The sequence below is a fragment of the Tenrec ecaudatus genome, chromosome 1 (assembly GCF_050624435.1).
Source record: "Tenrec ecaudatus isolate mTenEca1 chromosome 1, mTenEca1.hap1, whole genome shotgun sequence".
NCBI lineage: Eukaryota > Metazoa > Chordata > Mammalia > Afrosoricida > Tenrecidae > Tenrec > Tenrec ecaudatus.
The window spans coordinates 86,506,929-86,521,339 of NC_134530.1; the positions used below are offsets into that span (position 1 = coordinate 86,506,929).

The following is a 14,411-nucleotide window of genomic DNA, read 5'->3' on the forward strand; positions in this document are numbered from 1 at the left end:
CAGCTTGATCAGCTGTGTGTAGGGGGTGGGGTGGGGGGCAGTAAAAGCCATAATAATCAGCCTTATTAAAATAGAAGGGGTTTCATGTATCTGGGCTTTTGCACATTGGAAACCTTGTTTTCTCTGATCACTACAAGCATCTCATGAGCCAGCCTCATAGCCAGAAGCCAATTCCAAGTCAAGAGCATCTATTCTGACAATGCCTCCACCACTATACTACCCCACTGGCCTGAGAAACACGTGTCTGGGTAAAAAGGGAGATAAGTGAAACATCTGTTCACACAATATGGGCTTGTTATCATAGCTCTTTTAAGTACCGCAGCGCTGGCTCCAAGAGCATATTTTCTCCCAAACAAAATCTCCGCAAGGCCTGGTTGATTTTCAGAGGGCTCAGGGACAGGTTGTAAATGAGATTGTAGTTGTGAATGAGGCGTCTGGCTCTTTCCTTCTCCAGGAGTCCTGTGATTGGGGTGGGTGGGTGGGAGGTTTTGAAAGAGAAAAGAGAAAGCAAGGGTTAGAAAACCCAGGGAGCTTGTTGAATGACAGCCAAGTAAATGCTCAAGTGGTCATATTTTTACAATTTACATTTTAAAATTCAGGCAGCACCCTAAAAGTCATACTCACAGTCCTGAATATACATATACATTTCAGGAGGAAATCTGGGGGTGGTTCGGGGGAAGAGGGGCATTGAAATCTGTAGATCAATTCTAAGGCTATTTAAGCTGGTTCTCCTAGCCATGAAGCCTTAAAGGGTGTTTTTAAAAACAGGTGGGTGCCTGCTAAAAACAATTTTTAATTGTTCTGGTTTATTTCCATCTTGTTGTGGTAGGCAAACATGTGGATAAACATGCAAGATTTAAATAGTTCATTTTAAATGCACTTCTGGAAGTGTGTTTGCTGTGACCCCTGCTTGCTGTGACTGCAGGTGAACCAGATAACTTCTTGTGGCTTGGAGCCTGAATCTGTGTCATAGAGCTGGTGTGCCTTATCATCAAAGGGTAGGTACACAGAGGTGCGTGCCCTTTCTACCTACTAAATACGAATAGCAACGTTCTTGACAACATTGCCTTTTCTGATGTTGAGGTTAGGAAGATTCCCATTTCAACCAAGAGCTTAAGTGCAGAATACCGCATTCGCAAAAATCAAGAACTCCTCCGTAAGTTCCATGCTATGGATTTATACTGTACTTGGGAATAGATAGATAGATAGATAGATAGATAGATAGATAGATAGATAGATAGATAGATAGATAGAGAATATAGGGACTCAAATAAATGGTTTGTAACCCCACGAATCCCATCACTAGGTGGGAAGATGAGAACTGCAGAAGATTAACTGTCATGCAATAACAAGAATAGCTTATGCGGATTTAAATTGAATTGTGTTCCAGGCATGCTCCAAGCATTGTATCACTATGAACGCATTCTCTAGAAACTCATTTTACAGAGAAAGACACTTGAGGAATAGAGATGTTAACATGTGCTCAAGGCTGTTCAAGTCCGTGCATTTAACCACTACAAAAAAGAACGAGGGAGAAAGAGCTTGCAAAAACAACGATCCTCTTTCCCCCCACCCGTGTTCTTTGAATTTCAGATGGAGGCCTAGGCTAGAGAATCCAAGAGAAGCCTTGCGATGTCTTTTACCGTAAAATGGGGTGTACGTTGTTGGGATGATGTCCTTTCCTCCCTTGCCCATCCAAATGTTCGCAGTCATTGCAGCAGTTTGTTCTTCTCTGGTAATCCAGAAGCAATCCCTTGGCCATTTTGTAGAAAGGTACTACTAAGTCCTATGGGGTGGACCTTGGCCGTCTCTCTGTCTTTGTATTTTAGGGTGCAAAGACTTGGGCTCAATGTCCCCCCACCGCCTCAGCACTACCCTTTAATGGGTATTTTTAACAGTGGGCTGTGTGCCAGTGGACTCCCGATTTTTATCCTCTCCTCTCCCCGTTGCTGCCGAGTGGATTCCCTCTCGTGGCAGCCCTGGAGGGGAGAGTGGGAGGGCTACGCCCTCCTCCCACAGCTGCTGATAGGTAGTGGCTGAGAACTTAGCTACCAGGCCTCATACCCTCCCTCCCTCCCTCCCTCCCTCCCTCCCTCACCTGAGGTGTTTTCAGTTTATCTTACTAACTAAAATGTTGACCCTTTCTTCCATATAAATCCTCTTCTTTCAAACTGACCAGCTTGAGCATCTTTGAAGTTCTTTGGATTGGGCGACTGCTCTCAGTCCTTCCTGGATGTGAGACTTCTGGGCGTTTCCCCAAGCCTTACCTCTGGAAATAGAATCATGAGCTTTGGAATATGTTACTGACAGTAGGACTTGGGGAACTGTACTCCACCTTTCTGAGCTTCAGTTTCCTCAAGTGCAAAATAGGGACAATGAAATGGTGTGCAAATTATTGTATCAAGTGGTTAGCATTGTGTTCAGTATTAGTAAACACTAAAGGCAGGTATTACTATAGGATATCTAAAATACTTATTTCATCAATATTTCTTAAAATAGAAACTGCATTTTAATAATGCATTATTAAAATTCATGACATTTTTATTCTGCATTCATTAAAAATGAAAAGCAATGATGCAAAACACATCAAGGAGTCACCACCGGGCACACTGTGTTCTAACTTTCCCACAGGCAGAGGAGTCTGAGTTTCGAACGTAAGATCACTGACTGGAATTTGTATCTGTCCAATTGGCTCCGTCAGTAGGGGATGTCCAGAAAAGCTGCATCCCACCCCCCTTACAATCCATCTTCATGTTACAAAGCCTGTCCTTTTGGCATCGGAGTCAAAATAAAACAATCTACTTCATTTCACAGTTTATAAAACCTTTCAAATCTCTTATTTAATTTGATCCTTTCTTAAATCTTGGAAGTATGTTTCATTGGGTCTTGTTGTATAGGTGGGGAAGGGGCCTGGAGAACATCAACTACTGGTCTTGAATGTTGGTGGAATCTTCAGGAACTACGAAGAACTTTTTCCTGTTCAGCCTTTAGTTCATGGGAAAAATTTCAAGTCCACCTAATATTGATCCCAGCCAGTCTTCTTTCTTTAGAAATTCTTTTCCCTTTCCAGAGGCTATTTACTCACCAACTCTCACTTGAGAATATGCACAGAATTGGTTCCCAGAAATACTGATGGATGATGGATGGTCTGCCTGCACTCTGGATCAGAACACTCTGGCTTACATATTTCTTCACACATAATAAAGTGCAGTGATTCATCAGTGGGCAAAGTAGGTATCTGTCCCACACTAGGATGGGGCCCTGCTACTGTTCTAAATTCTGTGGTTAATAAACCAGAAAAATGATCTCAGTTAATCCCTTTTCCTCATTAAAATGGTTAATAGACCTTCCCAGATCTAGTTGACACATTTTGGTTGGTAAGGTCTAATGGATTTCATAGAAACAGAGAAAACAAGCATAAACAGTGAGGAGATCATAGGGAAGACATTCCAAATATAATGGAATCTACTTCCAAAGTCAACAAAATTCTTTTTCCTCAGAACAGTTCACATGATTGAGAAAAGTCCCAATCTTCAGGGAGTCTCTTGGCAACGGAGTTTATGATCCATTAACCACCAACACGGCTCCTCGTTGCTCGAGAGATGCCTCTTCTGTCTCCTTTTCTTTCTTTCTTCTTTTTGGGGGGGCGGCCGAGGGGACATGAAAATGTATCACTACTCTCCTATCTCAGTCTTGATCTGAATATCTAGATACAAGGTTATTTCAATAACATTTATCTCCTTTCCCCTTGTCTCTCCTCCAAATAACCCATCTCAGCGTCCATTTTGTTCTCCTCTGGCTGAATCTTTGAAGAAAACCCGGTAGAGAGTAATGTCCAGTCTTAGGCCTCACGATTCATAATAGGGTCTCGATATCACCAGTTAGGGTGGCCATGAGTGAGACGGTCTTGCTGGCAGTAAATTCGTTTTTTATGTTGTTAACACAACATAAGCCTCTAGTCTTTGTGTACTCCCGTCCCCGTCTTACCAATCTCTCCCTTCTAATCTGTGCAGCAGATGGCGTCCCAACTATGCAAATGCCCTGGCCGACTATGCAAAGTGGACTTCTTAAAGGCCAGCTCAAATTCTTCCACGTCCACGAGGACTTCTCTGAATACCCCAGCCCACATTAGGCTGTGAACTTCTCTGGGCTCTGGCGCGCATGCATGTCTTCAGTTATAAACTGTTTTTTTCTGTCTGTGTGTCTTTTCTTTTTCAAACTGACATTGAACTACTGCCCATCTCTATGTCATATTCAAAAGTGACTGCAAGCTTTCAAGAAAGAGCCCCTAGACAATAGCTGGCTCATTTTTTTTTCTGGTTTCACTACTGGTTCAGCCTCTAGCATAATGCTATACTCAGAACACATATTTAACACAGCCTATCTAATTCGGGCTCGATGAGTCTTTTCACTTCATTTTGTAGGGGGTTCCCTTCCCCTTTTGCTAGAAGGAGTCCTGGTGGCATAGTGATTACGCTTTGGACTGCAAACTGCAAGGTTAACAGTTCCAAAGCACCAGCTGCTCCTCGAGAGAAAGACAGGGCTTTCTACTCCCATAAACATAAACCGTTTCAGTCTCGGAAACTCCCAGGGGAAGTTCCACCTGTCCTATTGGGGTGGCAGTGAGTTTTTGGCTTCGACATAATTATTAAAAGCCTTTTGATCTAATAGCTACACATCATGTGGTCTAGAATTGAGTTATTTTGGAAATCCAAAGCAACTCAAAATAAAACAAAAAGGGGAACAAACACACACACTGCGAACGACAAGATACACATTACTATATCCACATGCTTGCTTCCTGTGGAGAGCACTGGAAATGAGATGAGTAAATGGACTATTCATGAGCCAGAGTAACTGATTAATTACAACAGCCTCGGTCCATGTACTTCTGTGCCTGCCCCTGCTCTCCGTGCTCCAGGTCTATAACCTGGTCGGGACACTGTTCTCTCTCACGTGGACATTACAATACCTCCCTTTCTCTGCTACTGTCTCTCACGGCTCCTTCATATGTTGTATCCTGTCATTACAGAAGTACAGATTCGTCATGTATTTTTTTCTGCTTGGAAACTCTCAGCTAAGTCCAAATTCTCTGGTCTGGCATTTAAGATTTCTCAAGATATACCTCTATGCTGTATTTCCAAATCTAACAGTTAATATTCTTCTTAAGAGTCTATAGTCTATCCAAACAGAGCTCTTTGAATTGAGCTTCATGTATCTACCACTCTGCTTAATTAACTTCGCTCCTTGACAAAAAGATCTCTCTAGCTCATTTCTGTGTATATAAACTACATTTTATCTTTAATGATCAATTTCATATTAATATAGCCTTCTCCCATTAATCACCCTACTGAGAAAGAATTCTCCTTGCTTGAAGAGTCCACCAAGCACATACACTCTAATGGCATTTAGCACCTCTGTCTTGGATTTTTTAAAATCTACGTTCATTCGCTCCCTCAAAAACATAGGGTAGAATTGTTCAAGGTGTTTGAGATTAAAACACACAAATAAGCAAACAACTACACATGGTCGAGGTAGTACTAAACTTCCAAATTAAAAAAAAAAAAGCATCACATACAATCATGGATGTTAAAGGAACAGAAGAGGCCAGATGAAGGTTGGCATAAATCTCTCTAGGGTAATCAAGGGAGTCTCAGAAGAGCAGTGCTTGAGTTCAAACATAAAAGATTCTTAGACATTAATTAGCCAGGTGGACGAAATGGAGAGCTGGCAGGGGGTGGGTGAGGCGGAGGATAGAGAGGCAGCTCCATTAGCTGGGGAGCTGAGGGTGAGAAAAGGCACAGACACACGAGAAGACTGGGTACATTTGCAGCCAGGCAAGCTATTGATCATGGCTGTGCAGGGCCTGTAGAGAGAAGAGCAGTAACAAGAAAAGAGATTGATCAGGGAGATCGGAAACAGATTTTGCTTTAAGAAAGGGTTCATCCTTCTTTACAGTAGGCTGTTCATGGAGCATTTTCATGGGAGGAACTGGAGGATTTAATTGTGGACTAGACACTAGCAGTAGCATGGAAGGAAGATTTAAAAAAAGGAGGTAAAGATCATGGAAGCAACTTGGGGGAAGGATTCATGTTGCATTCACTATTGTGTTTCCTTATTGTACTTTACACAGTGCCGGACACATGGTTTATAGACGAGCTGTGTTTATTCAGCAACTGAAAAAAACCCAAACCATGAGCTGTCTACTTTTAGATTACAAGACACAAAGAAAGCCATGCCAGTTGTAAAGCTTATACTTCACCTGTGTTTCTCAGATCACACAAGTAGAGTGCGTTTTCAAGCTTCCGGAACCTATCTATCCATGCTTCACATTCTTCGGACTCATTCTTCCTGATGGGATCCACAAACGGCTGAGACACTGGTCTGATCTTCAAAGAGCTCAGATCTTTCATGGTCAAGGTCTCAGCAGGGGGACTTTCTGGCTGCAGCTCCTCTTCTGGGGTTTTCTACCAAAACAATACAAGCATTTCACTGGCAGTGACATGTGGCCACCACCCAGAGCGTCTCCAGTTTCCTGGCCAAAGATGAGGCCACACAACTAGCAAGATTTATTGCAAGGCCTGGCTTTGTAAAGCTGGGGATGTGGTTCAAGTCCTCAGAGAAATAGGTCCTTATCTGCCAAGTGTGGCGGGATATAAAATACTGTGTTGAGTTTTGGTTTGGAAAGGTTGAAATCACGTGGTTTAGTTAGTTCTCATTTCTGACGTGTGTAACTTAAGCAAGAGAATTTGTGACGGATGGAGACATATCATGATGCTCTCCTCTTTTTCGCACTAGTAGGATTTATAAGACATGGACTTCAGGCAGTGTTTATAAATTTCTTGGGGGGGGGGTGTGGAAACCCGTGGATCATGAGGATGAGATTCTTTCCAGAGAGTGAATAAACAATAGTGATGTTATCCTTGTCTCCTAAGCTCATATAAAGGGTCATGACAGCATTGTTAGTTCTGTCTGACCTGTTCATCTTAACAAAGGACAGTTGAGGCCCAGAGAGTGGACGTGACTTAACAACATCACACAGTCAATGGAAGACAAAGACTAGAATCTCACAGAGCACACCAGTGTTTACTTAAGTGGGTGATTCCCGACCCCAGATGCACTGGGACAATCCATGGCAGGTTGGGGATGGAGTGCAAATGACAGGTAAGAGCAGAGACTTGGATTTTTATCCTGGAGGGTGGGCTATAGAACACGTCTTTAATTGCCAGTGGGGTACTTAGTTAACACTGGTAGGAAGCCAATAAGTTTGAGGCCCTCTAGGGTAGATCTCATTTCCAATTCATCTTGGCTTTTACATAGAAGAGGCACAATAAATGTTTTGTTTGTTTCTTAAGAATAAATGAGACTCCTGAATCCCTGCTGGATGTCACTTGAGGCACTCTGCCACCTACCCTGTAGAGACAGCGGACATCTCTTGTTTTATCGATCTAGCATCGCTTTTCCAGGAATGGCCCTCTTTCTGAGGCACATGTTGGTTGAGGAAACTGCCATGCTGTAAATACTTATTTCAAATCTGGGAATCTAAACAAAATGGGTCAACAAGTTCATTGTACTTGAATTTTGGAAATATTTGTGAGTGATCACCAGAAAATTAGAGACATGGATGCTCATTGTCCTTCCCTGTGTACTGGAAATGAGACAAGACTGGTTTTCTGAGAGATTGAGAAAAGGTATATGACGCTGACCACAACAAGAAGAGAGGAGCTGTGGGAGACACCCCCCCCCACCACCACCCCATGGTCCTTGGTTTTAGTTCACTCTTGAATTTCTGTCTTTAGGTAACAGGAGATGTTCCCTTATGGGGACAGATCTCACTCACCAGGGAGACTTCAGAAGAAAAGCTTGGTGATTTATTTCCAAGTATTCGAGCCACTGAAAATCCTATAGGAAACAATTCTATGCTGAACTACGTGGGCTTCCATGAGTCAGAATCAACATGGCAGCAACGTCCAATCACTTAACTATAGTAGAATTGATTCTGTTAATACAGTGCAATTGAAATCCAAATACTAATAGCTTATAGAACATACTATTATTCCTGGAACTTTTGCAAACCATCACACTCCATCAACTCTCAAGTGAAGTGACCGAATCTCTCCAACGTGGTTAACTTTCTCTTAAATTTCTCATATATAAACTGTAAGATTCCCAGACCTTTAAAGAATACTAGTTGCAATAAGAACCCAAATTTTAAGCTAGTTAACAAATGTGGATTAAGTTGCCGCTGGGAAATGTAAGGAACAAATGTCTTTTGTTTGGAATAAGCTAGTGCTTTAGGAAATTGCACCTACATAGATAACCAACAACCAACGAGTTTTAAGGAATTAATATGTAATACTATTACTCTGGTAAAATCCATTTGGGGAAGAGCAGAAAGTCATCATGTAGTACATTAGAATAATGTTTTTTATATAGTTTTAGAGTTTTGTATCACTTTGGAAATCTGATGACAGCTTTAGATACTCTTTCCAGGTAAATGAGCACTTGCAAATGTTTTGGCGTGTTATTTTAGAAAATTCTATGTGAGACAGTTTTACAGCATAGCAGATAATTTTCCCTTTAATCACAAAAGACAAGAGAATGGGATTTGTTTGTATCTGGTTTAGGTTCAACTAACTCACTGCTATCGAGTGGATTCTGAGTCATCGCAACCCTATATCGTGTCCCCAAGATTGCAAGTCTTTACAGGAGCAGACAATCCCCTCTTTGTTTCACAACATGACTCGTGGGCTTGAACTGATGATCTTGTGATTAGCAGCCTAGCATTTTTACCTGACAGCTCCCCCAGGACTCTTGACAAACTGAACACATGGTAATATTCTGTTACCACTGTGTCAGGATGAAGTCTAAATTCCTTGTTTGGCAAAGTAGGAACATTCGTATTCTCATTCTTGCATGTCATCCCAGTGTTGTATTCTGAATTCAGTAATTCTTCTATTCAGTAATACTTATCCATTTTTGTCTCTAGCTAGGTAAAACCATGCCATTTTCAGATCTGCACACACATTGATTTCTCTATTATTAAACCCTTGGCTATTTATTCCTTGATTAGTTGAGCTCCTACACATCCTTCAAGACCCCGCTCATATTTTAGTTCTCGTGCAAAGCCTTTCTTGCCAGCCACAGAGTAGGCAAAGGAGGTTTCTTTGCATCCCCTTTACTGTCTGTTGGATTATTTGTTTCCCTCACCAGAGATCTGTTAGTGAATCATTAATGTGTCCCACATGTGGTTAGTGACTGGCCTGTAGTGATTTCTTAAGACTAAACATGACTGACAATGTGGATGAATGAACACTTTGCTACTGGACAGCAGGACTGTTGCTTTATCAGTCACCTGCTTCTAGTTCCCTCTCTAAAAAAGTGGGACAATGGATGTGAGAAGAATGCGTTATTACAGAGATAGTGTTATAACCTCAAACAAGGGGCGAAATAAAAGAGCAAAGTGTTTTTTCCTTTTTAGAATCTTATTCACAACACACTTAACACTCAAGGAGAAAAGCAGTTGCTGTTGTTTCTTGCGTGGCAAGAGGCCTGCCAAGATGGAGACTATTTTCTAAAATATTTCAAAGTGTGAAGTGCATGGAGAGGCCGCCCATCATTTAAGAAGCATTATGTTCTAATCCGGGTATTCAAAAAAACAACAACAACAGAGAAACTCAGGCTGTTTTTCAATTCTGCCTGCATTTTCTCTTGGCTGAGTGCTGGAAATATTAAAACAAATTTCAAAGACTTGCCAGGGTGTGTGTGTGTGTTTTTTAATTAAAGAGCCCATTATATTTTAAAGTGTGATGTCTGGGAGAAAGGTCACTCTTGGTTCTAGAAGCTGAATTTAAAATGTCAAAATCTATCTCACACAAGCTTTTATTGTTGATGGCAGTGGATGGAAGGACACCCACGTAGATGACGCTGGGCCCTTGCCTGGGGCAGATGGCAGGCCCTCTAACAGGCAGTGCCATGCTCTAGGAGGCTTCCACTGCCTCAGCTCTCTGCCTTTGGAGAGTGTTCAAGTCCAAATTGGTCTGCATAGAGTGCTTAGATCAGAAGCAGACACCCAGAGGGGAGGACCCCTCCGCGCCTCGGGGAATAGGAGGCCCAGTTATCTCTGAGGGCCTCCCCCAAGTCCTGTAGCTCCAGGTGCATACCACATGTTCAACTTTGCTTTCAGGGAGCTCAGGGGCTTCAGGCTCCACTGGGGTGGCAGGGACTTCCTTCCCCTTCTTTCCTGAAGAAGAAAGAAAAAATGGAATTGTTTAGGGAAGACATGGCATGGGGGCTGTATCTGACCTCCTTTAGCTACACATGGGGGAACAGAAATCAAAATTCCTATCTGTTCAAGGATGATTCATATGCGGCAGAGGTCAGTCATGCCTCCACTTTGCATCCTTCTCAATCCTCTTTTGATAACCATCCCTCCCATGACACTCCACTTCTCTACTGTGTTGGACAAGTCATTGCAATGACCACACACAATTCACAGACAACACTAGGGTGCATTTAGAGGCAATCAGGTCACAAAGTAGAAAAAATACAGCTCTTTGGTCAACAGTATCTTTTCTCAGCCATGCTGGCAGGCCTATCTTTCTTTGGTCCTGGGCCATCTAGCCCCGTGGTCCCCGGCCTGAGCCCTGCTTAGGCAAGTGTTACAAAGTGCCCACAGGGCAGCGTGTTCTGAAAGCCAGTCACTTTCCTGAAGGCACTCGGCTGTACTCCTGGGAATCACACCAGTCTGTTTGCCAGTCTCTGCGCTGCTCCTCAGCTCTCAGTGCCACAGCCTCTGGCACCTCTTCTGCCTCTGTTGTGATCTCACATGTGCTCTGCTGGTGGCTCTTCTTTCTTGATGGGAATAGGTATTTCTGTTCACGTTTCTAAGATAATTGACAAGTCCCCCGATTCAAGGGTCACATACCCTGCTCTCACCCAATCATTTGGTGGAAGTTACAAGACCACGGACAGGAAAGCCACCCCAAGCAATTTCCCTTGACCGCATACAGTCTGGTCCATTCTTACACAGTCAGGCAAAAATATATTGAGACTCTGCTATGTGGTTGGAACTGCGTGAGCTGGTGAGGATATACTGGTGAAGAAGAAAGACAGGGTTCCTGACCTGACTGAGCCCACACATGGGAGGTTGATGTGAAATAGCCACTGCAAGTCATTCTTCAATGACAATGACCATAAATAGCACACACTCCTGAGAAGTGAGAATGGCGAGACTTTCTTTGGCTCACTTACTTAGGATACAAGGCGAGGAAAGATCAATCCCTAGAGAAGGATGGAGTGTGTCATGAAGTAACCCTCCCCCAGCCCCATACAGAACACAGGTGTATACCTGGAGTAAACCAATACGGTATGGAGGAAACCACAGTGAATCATAATAGTCACTGATGAAGGTCACAATGGCTGCCGGCTAGAGCAGCCACTTGGAGACAGATCTTAGCAAATTAGCCAAAATCTAAGTTATCATGAGAATCAAACATTACCTAGTAGCACTGATCCCTGCTGCTTCCACCCCCTATGCTAAAAAACAAACAAAGCTTTCTGGTTTACTGTGGGTGACAAAAGGCTCGAGTTACTCAGAGATGAAGAATTTGAGAGTTAATGGACTCGATCAGCATACATGGCAAAGGGCGGGCGCTGACCGCCGTGTCCGGTAGACCTGAGTGCTCGTTTCCATGCTCTCTGTTCCCACTGCCCCCCAGGTGGGAATTGTGTCCTGTGTGGAAAGGAGAAGCTGACAGCCACATAAGGAACATTGTGGGAATAAAGTAAAAAGACCGTATAAAAACTTATGACACGGAGAAATGCTCCATATAAGTATAGGTACCCGCTGCTGTGCTGTCCCTATGGTAGGGTATTAAGCGACTCTAGCTCCCCCAAGGGCATCCCTGACAATGAGCCGGGCATCTTGCTGGGCACTGTTCACATGCATGATCCCTTTTAAAATAAGATCTAGAACCAGATCTTGTCGCAGCCCAGATCTCTTTTCTGCCTCAACTTCAAAAAGCTCCATGAGGAGGAAATGCATGCGAGTCCTCCTGGTCTCGGTTAAACTTCCCTTTCGCCTCCCTAATACCTATAAACATATAAAACGGTAATCGTTCACACATGTAGGAATGGTTTGAAAATCCCAACTGAGGCAGAGCTAATTCTTTTTTTTTCTTTCTCACACAGCAGGAAGGATAAATAATAACCATCTGTCTAGTCTGCCAGTTGAAGATTTGTGCTGGAGGAAATATGCCAAGCTGGCTTCTAGAGTTTTCCAGGTGTTGGAAGGGCCAGGTTTTACAGGGCTTCCAGTGGACTCTGGTGGCTACACAGGCAGCCTTCCCCCTGCCTGGCAGCTAATGACTGAAATCAGGGGTCTTCAGTTAATGACTGAAATCAGGGGTCTGCTCGCCAGTGCTGGTTGCACATTAGACCCACCTGGGGAGCTTTAAAAATTGCCGCTGCTCAGGCCTCGCAGTAGACCAATTAAATCAGAACCTCCCAGGGGTAGAGACCCAGTCAGTACTTTTAAACAATTCCCTAGGTGTTTTTAAAGTGAAGCCAGAGTCGAGAAAAAGCTGATTTAAATAAAAGCGTCCGGCCTCGTGGGGTCTACTGAATGATGCCTTTGTGAGAGGGAATGCCTCTCTGAATATCTGTTAACTATCTCTTAAATGCTAGGCACTTCCCACATGCTTTGTCACTTCATTTTAGGACTAGCCGTGGGGCATACATGAACCCAGTTTGACAGATGAGAAGACAGAGGTAACAAGAGAGTCAGTTACTTAAGACAACCAAAGCAGGCTGGGTTAGGGATTGTGTTTTGCGTGTGTGTTCCTTGCCATCAAAACAATCCTGACTCACAATGACTCCATGTATGTCGCGAAAAACTGCTCCCGGGAGAGGTGAAGCCTGGGAGCTGTCTACAGCAGCTCAGCAGGCCTGTGCTCTGAGGTGCCTCTGGGTTCGAACCACCAACCTTTAGTCTAGAAGTTTAATGCGTATGCCCTTGTGCCACCCATGGATTCCACAGTTAGGAATGGCCCCGAGCAAATCCAGATAATATGTTCCACATGTGAAACATATTTTCTTTCGTCAGTTTAGCAAACACTTGGGAAGTGCCTGCTACATTTGGGCTCACGGTGGTTTTAATTTCCATTTCCCGATGACAAATGGAGTCTAGCTTTCTTTCGAACATTTGCTGTAACTCATCGTTTGCTACTATTTTGTTTAGAATATCTGGATCTTTATTCTCAAGAGAGGGAATGGCTTTTAATATAAATCCCTATAGTTACATTGATCACATTGTTTAAACCTTAACTCGTGTTCTGATCCTTGGAAGGCACACCCTGAAGTTACTAATGAAAATATAGGCGGTTCAAATCTATCCAGCGCTTTTGAAAGGCAACGGTCCTGTGGCCAATGAAGCCCAGCTCTGCTCTGAAGCACATGAAGGCACAGGAGTCAGACTCCACAACGGTCCTCCGTCTGCTGCTGTTGTATCACTTATGGAGAAGCGTATTGAAAGCTCCCCCAGAGGTTAAAGGTTTGCCTATTTCTCCTTTTAGTTCTGCCAGCACCGCATTGTCTATGTGAGATGACATCATCTAAGTGAAACAGATTTAGATTGGCTATGATTTCCTGGGGAATTGACACTTTATGAAACCATTTAATGAAATATTCTTATATCTAGTAATTTTCCATACCTTAATATCGACTTGATTGGATAGAAATAGAGTAACCATCTTTTCTTTTTTTATTCCCTTAATGTTCAAATTTTGGTGTTCTTATATTTAAAGGATGACTTCATTAGCAACATAGTTTTGCTTTCTTTTTCTTTTTAGAAATTAATCTATTTAAACTGAATCATTTCGAGTTAATGTAACTATTGTTATCGTTGAATTTAAGACTAATATCTTATTATTTTTTTCTTTACCCACCCTGGTCTGTGTTAACTATTTCCCTCTACTTTCTGGCTCTCTTCTCCATGAAAAAGTATTTATACAATTATTCCATTGTCTCTCACCTCTTACCTCATTAGCTGTACATCCTTTAGTGTTCTTTTAAGGTTTACCCAGAAGCCAAGCATCTGTGACACATTAGAGTTTAATCCAAATTTATACTTTTACTACTTTCTGAGAAGTTCAGGGTCTTTAGAATATTTAAATCCTATTCACCATTCCTTTTTAAGAGTTGTCTGCATACCAGTCCTACTTATATCTGAACTCATAATTATACTAATATTACTATTGCTATTATTTTACATTTTCAGTCAACATTCATTCAGATTTGCCATTTCCTTGTCCCTTTAACAAATCCATTGCAGTTCCATAACAACCCTGCAGACAGAGAAGAGCCAGCTATCCTATAGAGTTCCCAAGACTGTCAATCTTTAAGGAGGCACC

The 14,411-nt window shown here is 42.7% G+C and overlaps 1 protein-coding gene across 1 annotated transcript in view; it reads right to left on the reverse strand.

Annotated features, from left to right (window-relative positions):
- Positions 1-298: 298 nt before the first annotated feature.
- C1H1orf87 (chromosome 1 C1orf87 homolog) overlaps positions 299-14,411 on the reverse strand; it is a 110,001-nt gene continuing 95,888 nt past the window's right edge. Inside the window, exons 9-11 of the mRNA XM_075534599.1 lie at positions 10,164-10,243; positions 6,263-6,467; positions 299-459 (exon numbers count right to left, since the gene is read on the reverse strand). Of these exons, the coding sequence (XP_075390714.1) occupies positions 299-459; positions 6,263-6,467; positions 10,164-10,243 (446 nt within the window). The remainder of the gene's footprint in view (positions 460-6,262; positions 6,468-10,163; positions 10,244-14,411) is intronic.